We start from the raw sequence: 24,295 nt of genomic DNA, 5'->3' as shown, positions 1-24,295 counted from the left end.
GATCCTCCTGGCTCTGCCTCCCGAGTGCTGGGATTAAAGGCGTGCGCCACCACCGCCCGGCCAAGGGATGATTGTGTTTTATACTTTCCCCAGTTTGTTCACAAGATGGCATTTCTTCTGTCTGCTCTGATATTTGTTGTTGGCTGTCCTCTTTTCCTTGTGTCACTTTCTCTGCTTCTAAGGTGGTTTCCCTTTCCCTTGTTTCCAGTCTGTCTCTAGAGAGTTGTGTGAAGGCAGGAGAGCAGTGAGCTCGAACACCTGCTTTCTTTCAGCCCTCAGGCATGTGAATGGTTGTGTCCTTTTCTAAGCTTACAGTGACACATTTTCATGTTCTGTGCTTTTCCTGTCATTTCTCATATACAGCGGGCCTCAGATGTAGTGTCAAAGTCTGTGGTGCACATCATAAAGAACACATGACTGCTAGATAGCTATGTTCAGGCATGGGCTGTGTGCTGTCGCTGCGTGTTCAGTGCTAGTGAACTACCATATGTTCAGTAGTGTGTCTTTAAACTGAAATTGGTATAAACCAAAGTTATGTACTAACAAATGAGTGAAAATATCACCTGAAGCTCACTTGAAGCTAATCCTAGATGTCAGTCAGACTCTTAAATTGCTACAACAGAATTCTCCAGAAAGCAAGCGAACAAACGTTGACTCTGCTTCACAGTGTTAGCAGGCTCCATCCACATCCGCTATGATGGGAAGGCTATGGTTGAGCTGAAGTTCATGTCATGATGGCCATTAAGCACAGAATGAAGGACGATAGGAAGGGTCAGGGTGAGGAACCCTACCCCTGCCAGCAATCTGTGCCCTGCTGCTTTTTACCACCCTCCAATGGTATCACAGTATGAATCCATCAAGGGGTCAATTCATTAGTTAGGTCAGAGTTCTTATGATGATCTAATTTACCTTGGAAATGTCCTCATAGAGGTGCACTTTGCCAGTCAACACATTTCTTCAATCCAGTGGATAGCAAAAACTAACCATCATTCCTTGACAACTTTAAAATGCAACTACTATAAATAATGTGAGTCCATTGTATGCTGTGGGGGGTTAATGAAGACCCCAGCCAGTCAACTCTTGTTTTTACCTCTATCAAGAAAATTACTCAAAAACATCAAAATCAAAAACATCACACGCTGAAGCTAAGCAGATGCAAGTCTACACATCTCAACATCCTACTATACAGCTTATTTGCATGCTTCTATAGTAAAGTTTATTTGAAAAATAGGCAACAATGAAAAAGGAAGTTATTGAGGTCAGGTGTGCAGTACCACTGTGGAGAAATGTGAACACTGGGTGTGACAGCTCCATTCTCCAGCCATGGTGCTGAAATGTTTACATGAGTTCCTGGAGCACTAGGGCTCCATTTCATGGGTAACACATGTATTACGGAAAAAGTTTCCAGAAATTACAGGTTAATTTTTTTTTTTTTTTTTTTTGTCTTTTTGAGACAATGTCGTGTACAAGCTAGACTACTTCAAACTTGCTATAAACAGAGAAAGGCCTTGAACTCCTCATCTTTCTGCCTTGGCTTCCCAAATGCTGGGATTATAGGCATGTAATCCTCCACACCTGATACCATAGACTATTTCATTTGATGTTCTGTTATAAATTCTAGAAATTCTAATGACCTACTAGTCAACAAAAAAGAGAGGTACAGCTGGCATTCATCAAGGACGCTCCACATGATATGCTAATTTAACTTCATTTCTTCATCTCCAGTATTTTTATTATGTAGTGCAGGGTAATTGTCTTCATGGTATACTAGCTTCAAGGAAATATGTAGCTTCTTTTTTATGTTAGTAGTTTCACGACATACAGTTATCTCCTTTACCAAGGATGTCGGCGTGGGGCTCTGACTTTGCTCTGGAGTGTTCACCCCCAATCCTTTGCAACCTTGGTTTCTCTCCCTCATTCTGAATTTGTTCAGTCCTCACCACTGGCATATGTGAGGTCTCCTAAGAACAGGTATCCCGTTACTTCCCCATCTTCTAAGTGTTCTTGTGTTGTTTACACCATAAGGCAACTGCAGAATAATAAAAAGCAAAGTGGCATTTTACTGGAGCAAATTTCTTAATGTAGCTTCAGTTCAATCTTGTTATGACTTCCAGTCCTATGGATAGTTGGCATTAGAAACTCTGTTTCCCAGGAGCTGTCACTGGGGCCTTTTCAGACTGCTGTTGCTGCTCCACCCTGAGACCACCTGCCTGACAACTGTCTGGATGGACATTGTTGAAACATGCAGACTCCTTGGTCTTATTCCAATTATACAGAATCCTGGAGGGGTGGGATCTAAGGACTGTGATTTAACAGGCTTCTCAAATAATAGGAAGTTCAACTTATGAAAGTAAGTTAATCTTTGGGAGACTTTAGTTGGTCAATGTTTCTATCAAATTCTCATTTTTTTTTTTTTTTGGCTTCAGAATGTTTTCATTTGTCAGGTTGGCAAATGTAGAATAAGTACATCTTATAGTTTAACTGATATTTAAAAATATGTTTAGAGCTACATTTTAAGCCTTTATGTATACAAATAGTTATAACCAATATATCTGTTTATAAAAATGTATTTCTATGTTAGCTTGCCTTTCAATCCAACTCTGCTTTTCTAGGCTAAGTCTTTAACTTAAAATTTAGGTCAGTTTTTTTTAAAGAAAAATTAAAAGTTAAAACCAAATATGTGCTAAGGCTAGATTAAGATTTACTTAGAAAATCTGCACTGAACCCGAGGCTAACCATATTCTGAGAAGCGATTACTCAGTTGTTGGCAAAGATCTCTGATGGAACCAGTCTTCAATAACTGATCACTCCCCACCTTTCCAGAGTCCTTGGCCCAAGACATTTCCTGATTATTCACACTTGGAATTTTTCTTTACTCTTATCCTTGAAAAAAATAGACCATAGCTGTATTGAAGATGCAATTTGTCCTTAGCTGCAAGGGATTTGTTGTTTTTTCAAAAGAGATTTTTAAGCTTAGCTGCAAGAGATTTGTTGCTTTTTAAAAAGAGATTTTTATTACTCATCAGACCAAGTGTCACATTGTGAAATACAAAGTGCAGCATTTTTCATTGTACCCACATTATATATAATTACATTTTAATGTTACATGAATTATCTATGCATTTATTCCTTCTTCTGAAAATTACTAAATAGCTCTCAGAGGCTGTCTATCAATGTGTCATGTAAACGATTTTTAATTTAATTTTTTTGAAAATCATTTACTTGTAGTATATTAAAAGTGCAACTAGCCATGTTGCACTTTCAATACTAATATTGAAACATTCTCTTTTATACCATTTGCTTAACATTATTCTGTTAATTTCAGTATTAGCAAATATCAATTTGGGATTTTATTAAGTGAGTTTTGAAACATGGATTAGGGATTCTACTAAAAGTGGATTAGAGCATCACTCAGATGTGACTTTTGTAACTGTGCAGATGGCTTACCATTGTACCCTGCTGCCAAGAGTGGCACTTTACAAATATTTGTTTAATAAATGAATGAGTTGAGTAACAAACACAATCTGATTATAAAGTAAGTGGGATGCTTTTAAAATTTGCCTTCTACAACAAATCAGTTACTGTTGTGACTTTGAGAATCAATTTAATTTTCTATATGTCATATGTATTATTTACTCAGTAAATATTTAATGTCTTCTTTGGTCGTTAGCTTATAATTAGCTGAAGTACATTAAAATAAACCAAGAAAGAATATTGTAGAAAAACCTTTAATAAAACTTTGTAATGTTTTATAACTACATTAATTTGAACTGCATCTATAATGAATTATATCAATCATTGGTTATTAATACCACTTGGTCATTTTATGCCATAACTGGTATGTGGCATTCACTGTAGTAGCAGCTGTATCATTTCACATATTTCTGAGTAAGTGCACAGTTGTTGCAAATGTGAAAACACTTTAAATATTAGAAATGGTGTAAACACATATGTTGAGCAAGTTGCACTAACAAGAATGGCTTTGTGAGTTGGAACACGAGTTCAAACACTCTTTAGTTATCTTTGCTTGAAACCACATTCAGAGAGACAGAAGAGATGCTTATTAAAAGAACATTACCTAAGAAGATAGAATAAAAATGGCATGATTGCCTCTTTGTGACTATTGTCAGAGCTTTAAACATCTGATCATAGAAAAACATCACACGTATTTGTTCTCTTTTGGTACAACTTATACACTTACCTGCACATCGCTTAGGAGATTGCTAGATTTATTTTTACTTATTTTTCTCAGCCTAGAAAATCTTGGTTGACATCAATGACTCAAAAGAAATACATTCCTACAACTTCTATTGAAGATTGGGGCCAGTAAGTTTCCCCAAATGTTTTCTTTTAAGGTGAATCTTTGCTTAAATTTTACTAAGTCATGATGTTTAAAGATAAGAAGTTCTTTGCTTTAAAAAAGCAAGAACAAAAGGATAAAAAATGCTGAAAACCTGAACACCACATTCCTATTCACATGACTTTAATAATTTATTGAGTGCAGGGCCAACAATATGAAATTTTCATGTATGAGCATCAACCAACCTCATATAAAAGCACCATGAAAAATAAGGTCAGAGATAAATCACAAATGCCAGTGATTCTTGGCTACAATTTTTTAAATTATAGTTAAAACTGTTATTTATAAAGCAAGAGTATTTTTGTATTTAGAAACTAAACAATGCTATCATTATATTTAGAATTAAAAAAATCAGAATTGTAATAGTCAAATATAAATGTCAACCATAAAATCATCTCTGTTCTTCTTTAGGTGCAAGTAAAAGACATATTTCTTCTTTATATTTGAGATCTAGTGGTCTCAAATCTAGTGATTAAGGAATTTATGTATGGGATAGACTGCATAATCTGTAGATTTCAAAAATATTGTTTGGGTCCTCAATGCAGGTTCTTCATTCTGATGTGTGTCTCCCTGTGTGCAGATGGAATCTCATTGGAGTAATGCTTTTTACCCCAAGGTTAAGTTAATGTTTTGAGAAATTGTGTGTGTGTGTGTGTGTGTGTGTGTGTGTGTGTGTGTGTGTGTGTGTGTTGGGTAGGAAGATTTCCAGACATTCTTAGCTAAAAATTTGCACTCTTTTTTAGCTAAGAACAACTTAAAGAAAGAAATATCTTTCTTACTGATGGTGCTGGAAGATGAGATACACAGAGTACATGTAGTTCATCTGAATCTGTAATAAATGCATTGCAGTTGACCTCCCAGAGGTGCTGGCTCCCTTTTCCAGCCTATAAAGGGCACTTCCCATGCCCTAGAAAGCATTTTAATATATCATTAAGTGTTGCAGATGACAGGTCTTATCATCTGCCACAATTCCTGGATCATCTCTGGCTTCTCCTTTCTGGTGGAGACAAAGTTGTAAGGATGTTGACAAAGCATTGTTCCTCTCCTGTTTGGAAGCATACTGACCCAGGTGTAGCACAAATTGTTAGGAGGTCTTATTAATAAAAACAAACCTGGAGCCAGATATTGGGGTGAACGCTGAAAGATCAGAGAGAGAACAAGTCATAGCCAACCTCACCTGGCCAACTTCTCAGTTGATCCTGTTTCCTTAGACTGGAAGCCTCTCAGTCCTCATCCAGAATGAATCTCAGCTAAACTGTTTCTCAAATGCCTAAAAGCTTAGCCAGCCAAATGCTTCTAGTTTTTGGTCTTCACGCCTTATATATCTTTATGCTTTCTGCCATCACTCCCTGGGATTACAGGTTCACTTCCAGGGATTAAAGGCGTGAGTCACCATGCCTGGCTGTTTCTAGTGTGGCCTTGAACTCAGAGATCCAGGCAGATCTCTGCCTCTGGAATGCTAGGATTACAGGCGTGTGTGCCACCATTTTCGGGCCTCTATATCTAGTGGCTCTTCTGTTCTCTGACCCCAGATAAGTTTATTAGGGTGCACAATATTTTGGGGAACACAATACCACCACACCCAGGGCTCTTGGGCTTTATTGTTTTGGTTCTCCACACTGCACTTACTGCTCCCCAGAGGCCATTCCTATTCCTTCCTTTGTTCCCCAAGAAACAGTACAGATCTATCTGAAATGAAAAACAGGAGTAATAAAGTAATAAATGGCCATAATAATAATTGGTGTAGCAGGTATGGGGTGAGGTGCATTCTGAAGAATAGCCTTCTGGGTCATATTCTTGGACATACACTTCTATGCCTAGGGCTTGGTAGCAACACTGTCCACTGCCTTCCAAAGAAGTTCAAGCCCAGCCTCCCTCTTAGTCACAAGGGAAATGGCCTGCTGTGTTTACGTCGAAGATGGGAAGCATGGCTTCCACTTCTGAAAGATACCTTATATGTCAGTTAAAGCATTCTACTTAGCTCACCCACCCACTTGCTATCAGCTTTCTCATTGGTAAAATAATAGTGCTTATCTCTAAGGGACACTGAAAAGATCAAAAGCTTAGACTAGCATTTGGCATGCAGTACTACCAATATCATTTAGCTGTTGTTATTATTAAGAAAGTGACTGTTAAATGTGAATACAAGCCCACCTTTAGAGGTGGTCTAGATTAGCAGTGTGGAAGGAGGAAACAGTGAATATGGTACACTTCATGGTGCTTCTCCAAAGAAGGATGGGCAGGAGCTTGCTCTAGGTAGACAGTCACTCTTCCACCGTGCCCCTTTTATTTGGTGTTGGGAAGTGGGTAAGACAGGAGTCATCTCACTCTGTTCTTCGCATAAGCTGACCAGAGATCATTTCCTCTTGGTTCATTATTTAATTTTTAAATTAAAAATTTAAATGTGTATAGGTGTTTTGCCTCGTGTATGTCTGTGTACCACGCACACCTGGTGTCTGCGGAGCCCTGTAGAGGGTGTCGGTTCCCTTGAACTGGAGTTATAGCTGGCTGTGATCGACCACATGAGTGCTGAAGAGCAAATCCAGGTCCTCTGGAGTAACAGCCCGTGCTGTTAACTGCTGAGCCACCTCTTCAGCCCCTGGTTCCTTCCTTAAGAGCCCTGGGTTCAGTTCACCACTATGAAGTCACAGCTTCCCTCAGCGAACTTGACTCCAGTAATTTTATATATTTACCAGAATTTTAATTTATATAATTTAGTAATGTATTATCATTTTCTGCTGTTAGGTTAGTATTGAAATGGCTGACTTATTTGAAACTATTGAAGGAAGCCATGTGAAAAATGGAATTATGGGAAGTAGTTCAAGGGTCAGGTTCTTACAGAGCTTTCAAATGGCAGTTACATTGTGATCTTAGTTGCCCTGACACTCAGGTCTGGTGGCACTTTAAAGAAAAATCAGTAATTGAACACATGATGTCGATGATATTTTGCACAAATAAACTCAGTTTGTTTCATTTTCAGAGAAATATGCTTGTTCCTCAGGCTTTTTAATCTGCTCTGTATTCAAAAGGCAAACAAGGTTCTGTTCATAAGGCAAAATGCTGCAGTGATATTTTCAATATTGATAGTACTGCATTCTGTTGGTGTTTTCTGGCTGTGAAATACATTGAGATGAGAACATCACCACTAATATTTAAATATTAATTTCAACATTTCTGCCATTTCCCCTTCTTTGATGTTTGTCATCTTGAGAAAACCAGAAACATCACCCCAAAGAGTGTGTGCTTCCTAGCTGCCCACGCTAAAGGTCTTTTGTATAGTGCGGTGATGGAATGAACTTGACATGAGCAGAGTTTAATGGACTTAGAGCATTTGTGGCCCAGACACTTTGGGGTAACATGCAAACAGCATCCAGCATCTAAATTTATGTTCTTAAAGACTTCCATCTCATAATGATTTTCTGCAAGATTGGTATTAGGTTCTTACTGGGAATATTTAATAGAAGCTATAATAGATAATAACTGGCTCTATAATTTGTCATTTTGAGACAGAGCTGCTCTCTGAGCCACTGATAAGGACTGGATTGTGTCTCTACATCATGTTTTCATTTTGCTGCCACAGCCCAGCATCCATATTCATAGTCTCCGGGCGCTGAGCTCACTGGCCGCGCCACACAGATGTAGATGAGGCACGTATCACCTTCTCAGGCCTTTGATCGTGTCTTATTTTATCTAATGGCATGAAAACTTTAGAATGAAGAAAATGGTATAAAATATCTTAGAGACAAAATTATCACAAGATTAGTGTGGCATGTACATAAAATATGTACCTATATTCACATACGAGGTACTTGTGAACATAAGAAATACTACCATGTTTAATGCTAAATTCTACTGAAATTTTCTCAGATACTCAGTATTGTGATTAATTGCTGAATTACATTTTCATGAAAAACCCTTTAAACCTTCATATTTTATATATTCATATGAATAATACTTTTTTCTAAATTAGTTAGACTTCAATTTCAATTACTCTGGCTACATTGTTTTGCTCTATTCTGCCAATATATCTTATGTTGTGACATGTGTCTCTATGAATCCAACAAAACCGGGTTGGAGCTCTCCTGCAGTTTCTGGGACCTTAGGGTTCTTGGGGAGGCTGAGAAAGCTTTCCCCAGGAAATCAGACAGACATCCCGAGGTAGATGGCTTCTAGCTCACACCTACAGAATGACTGATATTTGAACAAAAGGTTACAGGAAAGTCAGGCTAGGTGAGAGTGCCTTTAATAGCATTAAAGATAGGATGCACAAAGCCCATTCTGGTGAGATTGGATCCAAGGGTATTTCCGCTGAAATTTCCCTGGTGGAACTGATTATGGCATTCACCTGAAGGTCTTTGGAACCACAGTTCAAATGTAGGGTTCTAATTCTGGATAAGAGGAAGCTTGAGGTGTGGAACAAAGGGCAATGCTATCTACTAAGGCACATTGGCTTTCTGATTATGGATGATAATACACTCATTATTTCAGCCCTAAAAATACTAGCAAGTTCAAGATTCTACCTAAAATCCATAATGTAGTTAATTTGTCTATACTGAAGGTACCTAGTGCTGTTCACAACACCTTAATGTTATGAAAAATACAAAAATTGGCTGCAAGGAGATAGGTATTACCTAGGAAACAGTTTTCCAATTTTTATCATGAAAATCTGTAAGACTGCAAGTATCAGTAGATCCTGTGGCAAAATAGATTAAGGGGGTATGTAGCTAGAGTTCTTCTGCCTTGCCCACAGTCAGGAAAAATCTCTATCACCTGCCAGTCCCACAGCCGCTCAGACCCGACCAAGTAAACACAGAGACTTATATTGCTTACAAACTGTATGGCCGTGGCAGGCTTCTTGATAACTGTTCTTATAGCTTGAATTAATCCATTTCCACAAATCTATACCCTGCCATGCAGCTTGTGACTTACCGGCGTCTTCACATGCTTCTTGTCATGGTGGCAGCTGGCAGTGACTCCCTTTTCCTTCCTGTTCTCTTAATTCTCCTCTCTGTTAGTCCCACCTATACTTCCTGCCTAGCCACTGGCCCATTAGTGTTTTATTTATTGACCAATCCGAGTAATTTGACATACAGACCATCCCACAGCAGGGGTAGGTGCTTAAAGCCATGAATTATTAGTTAAGCTTTTTTTAAAAATTGAATTTAATGTCTGAAAGGGTAATGGGTAGTCCTATCTTGTAGTGTGTTTGATTAGGTATCTGTTAGACGTGTATAGTCTAATAATAGTTTATTGTTAATATAATCCAAATATTAAATTGTTGTAGAATTTTTCCCTATCCTAATGTGTCCTAAGTTGTATCTCTTAATTATAACTTTTACTTATACAAAGATGTTTCATCCATAAATAGTTTTAAAGAGAACATTTTATAATAATACTTGTGGAACATTTTAAACTATGTAATTCGGGATGGCAACATTCTGAATCAGTATCAGAAAATTAGCAAAATTTCTCTAGTGGTTATTAGTATTGGTGTCTTTCACCTTCTGAAAATGGATTATCTGTATCTATACAGCACACATACTCTCAAAGTGACTCCTATATAGTTTTTTATTTTAAAACAGTAGTTATTTCTGCCTTTTATTAGTCATCTTCATCAATGGATCAAATATTATGAGACCTATGACTGTTGTAAATTTTTGTGTTAACTCGTAGAGATTGAAATAAATTTTCATTCACAAATGCTAGCTTCAGTTTCTTCTATCATGAGCCAAATCAATACTCCATGTAATAAGTGTTTCCGGTCACTCATCGGGAGCCACTTTTAGGCTTTCAAGATTATTCTCTTGTTTAGTTAGTGGCAGGTGTGGCTGCAAATGATGAGCTAAGATTAAAGAAATGAAAATAGATCTTGAGTGGTTTGTCCCAGAAAATTCAAAGAGAGTGGAGTCAAGTGAGGAGGGTCCACGAGCACTAGCACTGGACTGACAGATGTAACCTGAGGCAAAGGGGTGGGGAGTCTAAGGGGCAAGGAGGGAGCGAGGCCTTGGTAAAAACTGCCCCTTGAAAAGGTGGAAGTGTGGACTCGGGAACAGCAGGGATGGAAGGAGGCTGTGTCCAGAGTGGCCTCAAAGCAGATACAGTGCTTTATTAACGTGTTTTCTTTTTAGGATATCCTGGCAGGTTAACTAGGGGTTTTAAGCAGAGACAATTCTTGTGAAAAAGAAAGAGAGGCAGGTGAAGGGTGCTCACTGCCTGTGTGGCCTCTAGTCTCCAGTCCATGAGGACATGTGGGCTGCAGGCCTCCTGAAATTTTTGCATGAGAATAGGAAATCCAAGCTGGAGGCAGTGTTGATGCTGGTTTTGTTTTTTAAAGAATGTTAGCATTTAATGAACCTTCTTGTGTGGCTTCAAAACCTTGACACGGGCATATCCAACACTGCTATCTCTTCAGCTCTTCTACTGACGAATTCGGTCCTCAAGATCACAGGCTGCTTCGGGAGCTCCCTGTTCCCTGGAATTCAGCAGTAGCCTGACTGCACCACATCAGTGATGGGAGCAGCTCCAGTCTTGTTTTTTGCAGTATGAACCCGTGTCTGCTCGCAAACCACTGTCCACAGTTTATCCAGGTTGACAGTTGGGCAGAAACTCTGGTTCTGCTTTATGTGGTAATGTTCACTCCAGCTTCCTGAAAGTTCCCAGCTGGTGTTTGTTGAAGCCAGTCCTGCGGTGATGTATGCCCCCAGCATTTTCTTTGACTCCTGAATGCTCATGATGCTCACGGCTGGGTCCATGGCTGCGGATCACGTGGCACCATAGTTTCTGTGTCTTCTTCACAGAAGTCAGAGCGATTAATTTCTGTAGTAATGGTTACTAGTGTGTCTGCAGTGGGGTAGAGTGACGCATTGATCAGAAAGAGAGGTCTGAAGTTCTATGAGAGTTGGGGCAACATTTCTTTCTTAAAAATAAAAATGAATAAATAATAAGGGGAAGAGATAGAGGGGGGCACAATGCACATGTGACGCAGCGTCTCATCTGCTCAAAGACGGGGAGATGGAGGCTTGTTGTACACTGTCAGCAGAGTAGCTTTTTTTTTTCTTCCAAAAACGAATTTTCCCTCTAAAAAAATACTTTAAAATCTCATGTCTAGCAAACAGAGATTATAATCAACTTGTTTTAAACAAGAGACTATTTTCTCTTAGATGGCCATGTAAACATTCTGCACATGAGAACTTACATGTCAACCTGCATTTTTTTAGTTTTACAAACGTTTTTGGCTGGTCTTCTGGTTAGCTTCTCTCTGCATTGCTCTGTCTTGTGTTCTGGAAAACATTTTACTTATTTAAAGAGCCAGCTTTTCTCTGTCTTTTTTTCCCCATGTGTATTTTCCAAATGGAATTCAGCTGACCTAAATCCTAAAGTGTAGAATTTATAGCATGGTTCTCAGGAAAGAACCTGAAGAGGAGACAACCCAACATTATTTTTTGTGAATGGGCTAGTCACTATTCATTCAGTAAGTATTTATCCAGCTCTTAAAAGTGTCATGACTTTATCTAGACACTCAAGATGTTTTACTGAACAAAACACCAGAAGTGCTTACTTTGGTGGTTACATTGTTCTATAGAACAAGACTTATAATAAATGTAATTAAAATACTATGAGTAGCTACATCAATACACTTTGTTACACAATGATAATTACAGAAAAAAGAAGAGAAATGTAGACTCAGTTAAGGGAGGCTGGGAATGTGGGGGGAGATGGGCAGGGTTGTCTGCAGTTTCAGATAGCAGTCAAGACAGGGTGGCATTTGAGTTGAAACTTGAAGGGGGTGAGGGAATTGGCCCTTCAGTTTCTGGAGGGAAGGAATCTCTGGCGGTGGAGATGGTTGGTGCCATGACTTCTGAACCAGGAAGCTGGGGTGCTAGGATGGAGCAAGACAGCAAGGATGACAATGCGGAGGAAATCCAGGAAGAACAAGTAGTACTTTGTAGGCCACTTCTTCTGAGGTGAGGGGACACTGTAAGGACAGTGGCATGATCCATCAGATGTGTGCTGTTAAAGAATCCTACTGATCTGAAAACAATCTGTAGAGGTCAGAGGAGAACTAAGAAGGCCAGGCTACTGAAATAACAAAACAATCCCTGGAAGAGACAGTGGCTATTCAAAGCAGCAAGATGTGTGGCCAGATCTGGAGTGTGATTTGGGATGATTTAAAACAGAGCTGGCAGGATTTGTTGGAGGACTGTGTGAGGGATATGGAAGGAGCTTGATTCCAAAGGGGGCTGAACTATTTGAAGTCTGAATAAGCAGAGGCTGGTATTGCCAACAACTGAGCAGTGGGAGGAGGTAGGTGTTGAGTGTTGGTTACGTGGAGGGTGAGATCTTGAGATGCCTCTTGGATATCCAAGTGGGGATGCCAAGCAGCAGCTTGTTGTGTGTCTAGAGTTGAGAAAGAGGCCTGAACTGGGGATAGAAATTTGGCAGTAGTCAGCTTATGGATAGCATTTAAAAAAAAAAAAAACTAAGGAACAGGGACTTGTGTTTCTCAATAGCTCCATTTCTTTCGCTTGGTGTTTAGAAGTGATTTATCAAATTTAAACACACCTAGAAGTGCCAAATAATGGGTATTTGCCAGATCTCAGCATGGATGGGGACTTGTACCTGCCTGGGTTGGCAAGGGAATGAAGAAAAAGCTGGGTGGACAGGGCACTGGGACGGAGCAGCCCCAGCCCCCTGGAAGCTCAGTGTGTTTATTGTATACAGTTGAACAGGGAGGCTAGACTGTTGTGCACAGCTGAACAGGGAGGTGGGGGAGACACATTCAGACAGACAGGGAGGACAGGGTTCATGGCGTAGAGCTGGATCAAGCAGACAGGTTTAGCTAGCCTAAGTAGGAGCAGCCTGTAAGGAGCAGTCTTCAGGCTGTAAATACTCTGGGGAGAAAGCTACAGCAGACAATTTTCTGCAAACACTGTGAACATCTGCACTTGGTTCCTGGAGGACGGCGTGGTCATCCCTCTGAGCCTCACCCGAAGAATGCTTTTTCCCACAGGTCCTTGACAAGACCTTACCCCTGTGAATAACACACATTCACTTAGGACTTCACTCACTCAGGACTTTCTCCACTCCCTACAGGTATCTACATCTCTACCAAGAAAATAGGACCAAATGAATCCCAGACTGTCTGGGCAGTTCAAAAATGCAGACCTATCAGGCTGTAAAGGACGATGCAATACATGAAGCTGCCAGTGAATTGGTCCATCACTTGTCATCGTGGGAAGGGACTTTTGTTTTAGTGGGTGGGCACGCTCCTTTGGGACCAGTGTTAAATTTCTGAGAACACCAGAGAAAAGAACTGTCACCCATGTCAGCCTTTCTCCAAGAGTTTTCACATGTGTTTTACACAAGCTCTGAGTAGATAATGGAAGACTCATGGAGGGAGGCAGATATATAAGCTGGAGATGCTGCTTGGCGTGAGGTCACTTGCTCACAGCTCTGATTCAGTGGGAATGTCCAGAGATGGAGCAGTGGTGGGAGGGTAGATAAAGGGTCTTTGCTGGCCGCAGACCATTGATGTGGACTATCCAGGAACCAGATGTTCACAGACTACTGAAAATGTAGATGCCAGGAGCTCTGTGGAGAATTCTGTTCTCAGTGAGAAAAGGCAAGGCCGTGGTCAGGGCTTGGGAGAGAGAAAGGAAGGGGAACTGCCTTGTGATTATTTACTACATGCATAGTATTGTCTTTAGAAGTTAGAGATTCATAGTGGACACCGTGGCTTTTAATTCTCCCAGTATACTTCAGTGTCTTCTTTTTCATAAATGAGACATAGAAGACACTCCAGTCATTTACCAGTCAGTGTGGAGAGAGCTAAAGCTCAAATTCAGGTTTGCCTTCAATAGCAAACAAATATCCTTGTGGTTTCAGTGTCTTGGAACCAGGAACTGGAGCCAAAGTATAATGGAGTATAGTAGAGCCCATTCCAGCCAGATCTAGATGCATTAGAATTAATTACTGCCTCTATGATTGCAGGGACATAGAGTGAGGGCAAGTAGGGAGATAAGGGTCCCAGGAGTCACTGCCGATTAGGTGTCACTGTGAAGGACACTTAGGACAATGTTAAAATCTGATGAGGAATAAGGGTATCCTGACAGGAAGGAACTTTCCCCAAAACCTCCTAAAGCCAGGGCACACAAAAATGATTGAAAAAAATTGATCTTGGTCAAGAGAGCCGAGTCTGTAATCTCAGCTCCGTGGGAAAGTGAGGGAGCATCATAAATTCAAGGGTAATCTGGGAACCTTAATGAGATCCTGTGTCAAAATGTAAACAGAAGGCTGGCGGTATGGCTTGGTGCTTTTAAGAGTACAGGCCTAACATGCTGGGGGGCCTAGGTCAGTCCCCTAACATGCTGGGGGGCCTAGGTCAGTCCCCTAACATGCTGGGGGCCTAGGTCAGTCCCCTAACATGCTGGGGGACCTAGCTCAGTCCCCTACCAAACTGTCTCTCCCTGTCTCTGTCTCTCTCTGCCTCTTTCTCCCTTCCCCTCTCACTGAACTCACTGATACAGAGGAAATCAGCTTCCACAGAATCAACCATGGGCTTTGTGCTGAGCTAAACAGACTCCGAGACCCTGGGGTTAGGATATTATTCTGCAGATGAGGAAATTTAGACAGAGAGATGAAGCAGTTTTCCTAAGCCCACGCAGGCATGTGGTAGCAGAGGAGGGCGTGATACCTGGGCCTGGTCCCTTACCTTCCTTTGCTCAGGAGTCATCCCCTCCATAGTCTTTCACTCTTTACAACAACTTTACTGACTGCTGAGGTTTTGGCTTTATTTTTCCTTCATGCATGTGCACAACCCAGTGAAAGAGCTATAAAATACTGGCCAGTGTGCCTGCCACTTTGGGATCTGTAGAGAACAGAAAAACAAAAACAAAACAAAAAAACAAACAGGAGAGAAATGAAATAAACAGTGCTGTGTCAATGTTTACTTTGAACACAACCTAAAAATCTCAGTTTTAGGGAGGAAAATCTCAATTGAAGAAGGATTCAGGCCAGGTTGGGTATGTCTCTATGGTTGTCTTGATAGCTAGTGGACTTAATCCCCAGTGCGTGGTGCCCTGAATTGTGCAAGACTGGAGAAAGCTAGCTGGACAGGCACAGACAGGCAGGTAATGGCATGGACACAGCTGTTTCCCTCTTCACTCCTGACTGTGGGTGTGATGTGGTTAACTGCTTGAGTTCCTGCCTTACCTACCCCAAAATGGAATGATGGGCTGCCACTTGGAGTTGAAAGCCTTCCCCTTGCTGCTGCTTGTCAGGGTGTCCTGTCCCAGCGACAAAAGTAAAAGTAGATTAAGAATCAGAAACATTTGGTGTCAGCCCTGGCTGCTGTCCCAGATACTGCTCATGTTTATGCTGGGGTAATAACAGTACTGCCCTCACACACGCTCTGACAGTTAAATAAGATGCATGTAGATTGCTGAGCTAAGAGCCCAGATGAGTGATTTATATTTCAGCACTGAAACATACTATTATTTTTTATTAGGAGATGGAAAGGCAATGTATTCGAACACCCAGTGCCATTTGGGAGATGGCGTGATGTGAGGCTATTTTATTATACACGTGTCTTGTTTGATGCTGTATGATATGAATGTTTCAGACCATTTATTTCTACTCACTGGATGTCCTGGAGTTTCATTTAAACCATCTCATCAGAGTTAACGTGACTGGCCATTCTCCTTATTGCCATCCAGTGGAATGACAGCCTTGATCTGTGCACTACCAAAATAATGTCATTACCTCCCTCTGCTGCTTCTTCCAAATGCCATCATTTTTATCTTATCAAAGATAGGCAAGAAAGCACCATCATAGCAAGGAGGAGGTCGTGATCTGTTTTTAGGGTGGGGACCAAGACGCAATTTTAAGAGGCCTAACACAGAGATTGTGACAAACAAATTGATTTAATCTAGCCTTCAGAGGAACGTTCAGCTTTGTGGCTGTGAAATCGTGTGGACCACTCTAGTAGACTTTGTTCTGAAACATAAAGCACACAGTTGTCCCTTTCTTGTTCACAAGAGGAGCAGACTGACTCATGCAGATTAGTGTGCTTTGCTGAGAAACTTCAGGGACCCTACGACAAGCAGCACAACACATTTCTTTGCTCCTCATTCAGCCAACGAGAGATTATTTCCACAGTATGGAATAATGTTTTTAAAAAATGTTTTCTCAGAATGCCAGAACTCCAGCCATGCTTTGATAGCCTTCAGGGGTGGGAGTAGAGATGGGGGAGGAGATCTATTTGATGGTACATTATTTTCAGATTTTTAATTTAGCTAGAAAATATGTAAATAAATGCAAAAAGGTAGGACTATGAACTAAATTTAGTGCCAGCAATTATTATAAACATTGAAGTTGTGAGGTTTTATGTTTCCTCTGTAGTTTGTGTGTGTGTGTGTATGTATGTGTGTGTTTATGTGTATGTGCATGCACATATGTACATGTCCACTACAGATAGAGCAAAAATAACTGGTTAATTGGTCCATGACTACACCTAATACTCCAGAGTGTATCTGATCACTCTCACTGTACTAACTGAAGTTTCTTTTCCCCTCCTGTATCTTAGTTGCTATCTCAACAAGCACCTTCTTTGACGGCTTGCTGGTGACGGGCCTGTATACCTCTACAAGTGTCCAGTCTTCTCAGAGCATTGGCGGCTCCAGTGCCTTTGGATTTGGTAAGCTATCCTGTTAGAAGAAACCAGTTATGTCATCTTTTTTGTTCTGGAAATACCAGTTTTAAAAGTCTTCAGCTTTTGTTACTAAAGAGAAAATAATATAAAATTGTTTGTGTATGTGTATGCTTAAAATCAGGTGTGTTGAACTGTTGGAAGTACCCAACTAACCATGGTCTTGGGAGACAATTTTCCTTTTCTACATTTCTTCCTTTCTCTTTCTCCTCTCGTTCTTTCTTCCTCTTTTTCTTCTTTAGTTTTGAGCATACATGGCTTCTTCACGTCTATTTATTATGCTTTATTCTCACTCACTCTGCTCTCTCATTGTTCTCTCTCATGCTCCTCCAGTCTTCCAGTAGGTTCCCTTTTCTCCCCCATTTAGTTCTCCCTTCTAATTTCTTACCATGTACATCCCATTACTGTCTATTTCCAACCTCCTTTAAGGTGTTTTCTTCACACCTCCTGATCTACTTTCTAGTTTCATGGTCTATAAATAAACACACAATTTTAAATCTAGGTTCTACATATTTGTGAAACATACTGTTACTTTTTTAAACCTGGCTTGTTTCACTATAATGCCTTTTAGTTGCATCCATTTTCCCAGATAGGTTTGTGATTTCATTTTATAGCTGCATAAAATTGCATTGTGTGTATGTACTACTCTCTTTTTTTCATTCAGCTGTTGATGGACATCTAGACTGGTTCTGTTTCCTGTGTTGTGAACAGGGCAGCCATCACCATGGATGCACAAGTTTCTCTGTGGTGTGCTAACTCAGAGCTACTCTGGGATATACCCGAGTGAATATATGACAGCTCTGTTTCAGGGTCTTGAGGGACCTCCATGCTGATTTCTATTGTAGCTTCATGTGTTTACTTCCCACCAGAATCAAATGATGGTTACCATCTCCTAACATCCTCACCAAGGAATGACAGCCTTTCTGTCCTCCTCTCTATCATGGTTATTCTTGGTCCTGTGGGGTTTGTGTAAATTTTTGAGTTTTTCACTCAGTTTGATGGCATTTACTTCGACATCCATGCATCATTCAGTTTTCAGACATAGCTATTCCAATTTGGTGGTAAGTGAAAAGTTTCACACTGTTGAATAAGAAAGCATTGCATAAACTAAACTCATCAGTACTTGTTAAAATAACTTAACTCTATGGGTATTTATGAAAGAATGTCACTTAATACTTAAATTACTTAAGTAAAATGTTTGTCCTTAAATCAGAGATCTGGCAGAAGGCTACATTAATCACAGAGGATTCTCCATTTGGAAATCTCCCATTTGCCCATATGCTGCAGTATGCCAACCTGGGATTAAATAGACACTACAGAACATCAAAAATGCATATTTAATATCTGTTTATGTAAGACCCCAAATCATTGCTTTTATGCTAAAATTGTAAAACTATAAAGAGCTTCCTCCAAAAGCTACCATGTACTCATGTTATTAATTACATAAATATTTTCCCCTGCAAAAGCTCATGTCCAGAGCATCAGAGCTGGTGCCCCATCAATACTTTGTCTACCAAGATAAGGTTTTTGGCCTCAGAGTTTAAAGGAACTGGTAGGCACTTCACTGTCATGCTTGGTTGTTTGACATTGGGAATGATCCCATGGAAAATTTTGATCTGCTAATATCGACTTCTAACGCTAAAACTCAGGAGGAAACTTTCTTCTCAGGTATAAATAGTCCACTTATTTAGCCCCATCCTTTTTGTGCTCCTCAGAGATGAAGTGTCTAGCTATAATCATATTTATAATATTTGTGCATAAATGTTACCACTTTATTATAGCAGAACTGAACCATGTGGCTGCCCAATTTAGCTGATAAAAATTCAAGACATCCAGTTCAATGTGGATTTTAGATTAATTTTTATTTTATATATGCAATATTTATATTCCAGGCTCTACCCTAGTACAGTCCGGTTTCAAAAGCTCTGGAGTTATGGTTTGGTAACTTTTAACGCTCTTTAGATGTTCTAATTATTTTTTAAATTAATTAATTAAAATGCTTTTGTTGCCCCAGTTAGCTTTTTTGGTTACTTTTCCTGTTGCTCTTACAATCGCAACTCCAGGGAGGAAGGGTTGATTTTGGATTGTGATTGGAGGGTTCAGCTCGCCATGGAGGAAGTGCTAGTGGCAGGAGCCTGAGGTACCTGATGTGGCATCAACAGTAAGGAAACAGAGAATGAGGAATGTGTGTGCTCAGCTGGTATTCTCCTTTTAATGTAGTTGGGAATGACGCTGCCCACTTTACCTAGTCAGGATAGTGCCTCACAAGTATGTCCAGAGGCTTGTCTCCGAGGATGCTAGGTTCCATCAAGTTGATAATGTTAAACACCCCAGTCACCCAGGTTGGCCTTGAGTCCCTACAGTGCTCCTGTCTCAGCCTCCCAAGCACTGGGAGTGCAGAGTGAGTCACTGCGCTGGCCTCTTGTGACTTTATCCAGGATGGAGACACTGCTGGATCTTCTGCTATTCAGCATCAGCATCGCCTACAATACATCTGCACAGTTCTAAGATTACTCCAGATGGGGTGAATCAGAAACTGGGGTGTGAGTGGACAGGGGAACCCAATCCTCATTTTAAAAAACTAGTGTCTTGGGTGATTTGATGTCTATTTCCACTAATGCAGTGGATGCACAGGTAGTAGTTAAATGCCCATATATAATGTAATAGCACGAAGAGGAAACTGATGGGATATGAAATCTAAGAAAATTTCTGTTATGGAGTAGTTTAGAGGTTATGGTGGGAAGAGAATGAAGTGACGTGGTTCATTCTTTGATGAAGAACAAAAGAGTTGCTGAATACACAGTTTGTCATTAGACTCTGGCTGTTTTGATGGAATTTTAAGCATGGTTTGCTTGGCATTTCCAACATATAGGATTAGTGTGTGGTATGCTTAACCAGCTGTGACAAACAAGGGGAAGGAAAGCATATAGCATATGAGCTTAAATAGATTTTGGATACTCTTTTTTCCTACTTAGAGTTAATTTTAATTGTATTAATTACAATAAAGTTGCAGCTACTCTCCTGAATATCAAATGCATATAAGAACAGTCCAAGTAAGGCCATAATTATTCTTCAGATACCATTGTAGAAACGTAATTTTACCAACATAACTACAGCCTTTCATGCAAAACAAGAATTCTTTAAATAAAATGCATGCCTTGCTGACCAAAAATAGACAAATGCCTAATAGCCAGAAATACATTAAAACAATAGCTACGCAAAGATGGCATTGTGCACGGCGATGCGTGCTTTGAAATGCCTCATTTTGCTTGTCAGTGTAAGAAAACACTCTGCCCCGGGGAAGTGTGACGCTTAATTATGGATTTCTCTTTGTGTATCCCAGGGAAAAAATAAGAAAAGCTCCTTCCCCTTGTCTTTGGCTTTGAATTCTATCTAGCTCAATCATGTAAATCTTCAAGGCTTATTGTGGTTGCTCAGTGAAGGGGGATTTGAATATCCTTTCATATAAATTGTTCCTTTGCCAGAGCTGAACTCCATTTTACTCAATATTTAATATTCTGGCTCTAAAACTGGAGATTTGATTCAGTTTTTGATATTCTCGCTCTTAGATCTGAGAATCAGGTTGACATAGCAGATGCATGGTGACTACACTTGCAGTTAAGTCCCTGTAAACTTACCTGATCGGCCATCACATCTACCATGTTAGCAGTTGTGTGATCAAATGTTGGGAGTTCCGGGTAGCTTTCATTTATCTCTTTTTGGGTAGTACTAGTCATTTAAGCTATAAAACTTTTAAAATGTCAGGATTTGATGAAATTGAAGCTTGTTCGGAGACTTTAGTGAACAGATCCTAAAGTGTGTGTGTGTGTGTGTGTGTGTGTGTGTGTAGTGTGTGTGTGGGGGGGCGCTTTAGTGAACAGATCCTGAAATATGTGTGTTGGAGAGGACTTTAGTGAACAGATCCTGAAGTATGTTCTTTTTTACTTTTTTTTTTCTCTTAAGCATTCTTTGAATCACATTTTAATGGCTATTAGTAGATGGTTGTAAATTAGCTCCAATACTACCTTTAAAATATTAGCATGAAAAGTTTTTAACTTTATTGTTTGACTTTTTAAAAATATTATTTGACACCAAGGTATATTTACAAAATATCTGTTTTAAGACAGATCTATTAATACATGGGTCTCAGGTTCATAAAAAATATGTGCTTCATCAATGGATTTAGATTTCATGCCAAGGTTTCATTGCTACAATGCAAATTTTTGTTACTGCTTTGTTTTATTGACACTAAAAATAAAGACAGAAGGGCCTGTTAAGCTAACTTTCGGTTATGCTTCATAATAGAACTAAGTAGAACTGTTACAACTTTACAAGTTTCACTTAGAAGCCCTTGTTCCTCCAACCATTTGATGAAGTCAGTCAGTCCTAGCTGGTCTGTCTGGGTCTGTAAACCACACACATTGTGGATACAGGCTCATATTTAGGGCTTATTATTTATCTATACAAACAAACTGCCACAAGCAATTTCATTAGGTAGGGCCCCATGTGGTGGTCACAGTCACTTGCTAGCCTAAATTAAGTTAATGCTTTATACCTAAAGATCTGGTTAAATGTATTTTGTCTGTGTCTTCGTAGAGAGATGTGAAATAAATGTAATATGTACATCGTTGTGTAACTGAAAGCATGACCTTTATTGGGTCTGGTAAATGATCTGTAATTAACAAGAAAACTCTAGGTTAATTAAACAAATTACTCTAGTCAGTAGGACAAGGAGCAGAACTGACAAGGCATAGTACCACCATTAATTTTTCCTATTTGTTGGGTATTAATCCAAGCATGGCTTTATTCATTACCTTTGGGTATGCTAGCGGCTATTGCCATCATCAAGAAAATCTTATCTGGTTAGTATTTGACATATACAAAGAATTCAGAGATATTTCCTGACTCCTAAGTAACTTGAAAATCACTTACTATAGGGTGGGTGTGAGGAACTTAAAGTGGAGTGATTCGTCAACACCTTGCCAGTGCAGATGAGTAAAGGGCACAAGGCCTGAGCTGAGGTGGAGGAGCAGGAAAAGCAGTCCCCTGTCGTAGCTTACTACGTGATCTCTGGTGTGGGGCAACTCAGCTTCCCTACTTGTTTTTTGCTAACTTAGGTGACATATTCACCTTCTACAAACCTAGGTGTTTATATTTGAAAAATCAGAATAACAAAGTGGCCCACCTCACAAAATTATTTTATAGGTTAAATGAGATCATCCATTCCAGTGCCTGGTATATATTATATGCTCAAAGTAGGCATTCTTTAAAGCTTATTAAAAGTGAGAATTATTTCTGAGAAAGGCAGTAGATGTTCACTCTAAATGGATGTTTCCTTACTTGAAGAGTTTGGAGCAGGAGTGTACCTCAAGGAGAGCCAGGCTCACCCCAGCTGTCAATGTACAGGTGGGAAAGGAAGGCTCAGAAGCCCAACTGGTATGTGTGACACAAGGCGGAGCAAGCCTGAGGACTAAAGCCAGGTGTTGTGGCATCATGACCAGTTCTCAGAGGCTCTTAGAATAGAATTCAGGAGGGGCAAGATGGCTCAGTGGGTTAGTTCCAGCCCCAGGACTCACATGTGGAAAGGGACAACTGAGTTCACAAACTGTCCTCTGAGTACCACACATACTATAGCACGTGCCTTCCCCCAAATAAGGAAATCATGTTTGTAGCAATAGAAACAAGAATCCACACACTCTATAGGTATCATTTTAAAGTGTACATTTCATTGCTTTCCAGTGTCTCTACAAGATTTTACACTTGATTCCACCATCTGGAGTCCAGAATAATCCAAAAGGAACAGACCCCCGTCACTCTCCAGTTCCTCCACCTTTGTCTCCAGCAGCTACTCTGCCTTCTGTACATGTGGTTTTCTTGCTTTAGATGGTTATTATAAGTGGAACTATGTAGTACATGGCCTTTTTTGCTTAGTCTGTTTTCAAAGTTCATGTTGCTGTCGAGCATTCATTTTTATGATGACCAATATTCTATTATATGCATATTTTGTCTTCTATATAGTGTGTGAATATGTGGAAGTTACCAGCTACCAGAGAGGTGTGAATTTAGAAAAAAAATATTTAAAGGAATCACAAAACAGTAGGGTCATCAGAATCCTTTAGTACTTATCAGTCGCTGTACAGCCCCCATAGATTAAAATTAATTAGCATGTCTGATGACTCTGACCTGAGAATAATTAAACTTGCAAGACTCATTTATCGTCTCCTCTCCCCTCCTGCCATTTGTTAGGCCATTGTAGTATGTTTTTGCCTCAGCCCTGTGGCCTCAATGTACACTGTGGAATAAACAAGCAAGGCTCATCCAATCAAGCTCATTAGCACAGGGATTTGAACCCAAGACTCATTAGCCACAGTGCAGCTCTGCATGAGCTGGAAAAGGGGGCGTGCGCACTGTTTGGATGAATACCCTGTCGCTTCTCTGGACCTCCGTTCCAGTTCACTCACTCTTCTGAGTCATTATAACACACTTCCTCTCCTCCTTGACTGCTTTCCTCTGCTAACCCTTTCTTCTCTGACTTCTATTGTCCCCTCCAACAGTACCTCGGGTTCACGTATGTAAAGCTGACAGGCTGCGGAGATGGTGCAATCAGCCCACGGCTTACCTTGTAAACCTGTGGACCTGGGTTCCGTCTCCAGAACCCAAATTAAAAAGCTGGGTGCAGTGGCACGTGCTTGCGATCCCAGTGCTGGAGAGCTGCAGATGGGGGATCCCTGGGTCTCACTGGTCAGCCAGATTGGCCCACTTGGCAAGCTGAAGGCCAGCAGGAGACCTGTCTCAAAAAATAAAGTAGACAGTTCCTGGGGAACAGTACCCAAGGCTGTCTCCTGGCTACCTTGCACACACAAATCAGAATAAGTGCAAACAAACAAAGGCACAACCTTTTAGGAGTTAAGGAGACAATTCAGTCCCATGTATATGCAGAGGCATGTGGGTATGCAGAAGGAGGAAGTCGCTGTCTTTAAGTTTCAGGGGATTCCTAAGTTTGCATAGAAACCTGTATACACAGGCATACACACATCTACAATGACAGATATATAACTCATCACTTGCCTGGCTGCCACTGTGCTCTCTCCTTTCTGTCCTAGAGCTGGTGGGCATCAGCACTCTCAGGCACAGTGACTGGTTGTCATTTGTAGAAGAAAAAGAAACAATGAACTTCCTGAGCCCTTCAGTCCAGCCTCATATTTTGGGATAGGCCAGAATCAATATTG

The 24,295-nt window shown here is 40.2% G+C and overlaps 1 protein-coding gene across 3 annotated transcripts in view; it reads left to right on the top strand.

Moving 5' to 3' along the window:
* Reln (reelin) overlaps positions 1–24,295 on the top strand; it is a 457,868-nt gene that overhangs the window by 60,608 nt on the left and 372,965 nt on the right. For all 3 annotated transcript variants that reach the window (XM_028890934.2, XM_037203573.1, XM_028890933.2), the window contains exon 2: positions 16,944–17,054. In XM_028890934.2, coding sequence (XP_028746767.1) covers positions 16,944–17,054 — 111 coding nt within the window. The remainder of the gene's footprint in view (positions 1–16,943; positions 17,055–24,295) is intronic.

The sequence above is a fragment of the Peromyscus leucopus genome, chromosome 3 (genome assembly GCF_004664715.2).
Source record: "Peromyscus leucopus breed LL Stock chromosome 3, UCI_PerLeu_2.1, whole genome shotgun sequence".
NCBI lineage: Eukaryota > Metazoa > Chordata > Mammalia > Rodentia > Cricetidae > Peromyscus > Peromyscus leucopus.
Note: the sequence above shows the minus strand (reverse complement) of the source record. Positions and strands in the feature narration are given on the sequence as shown.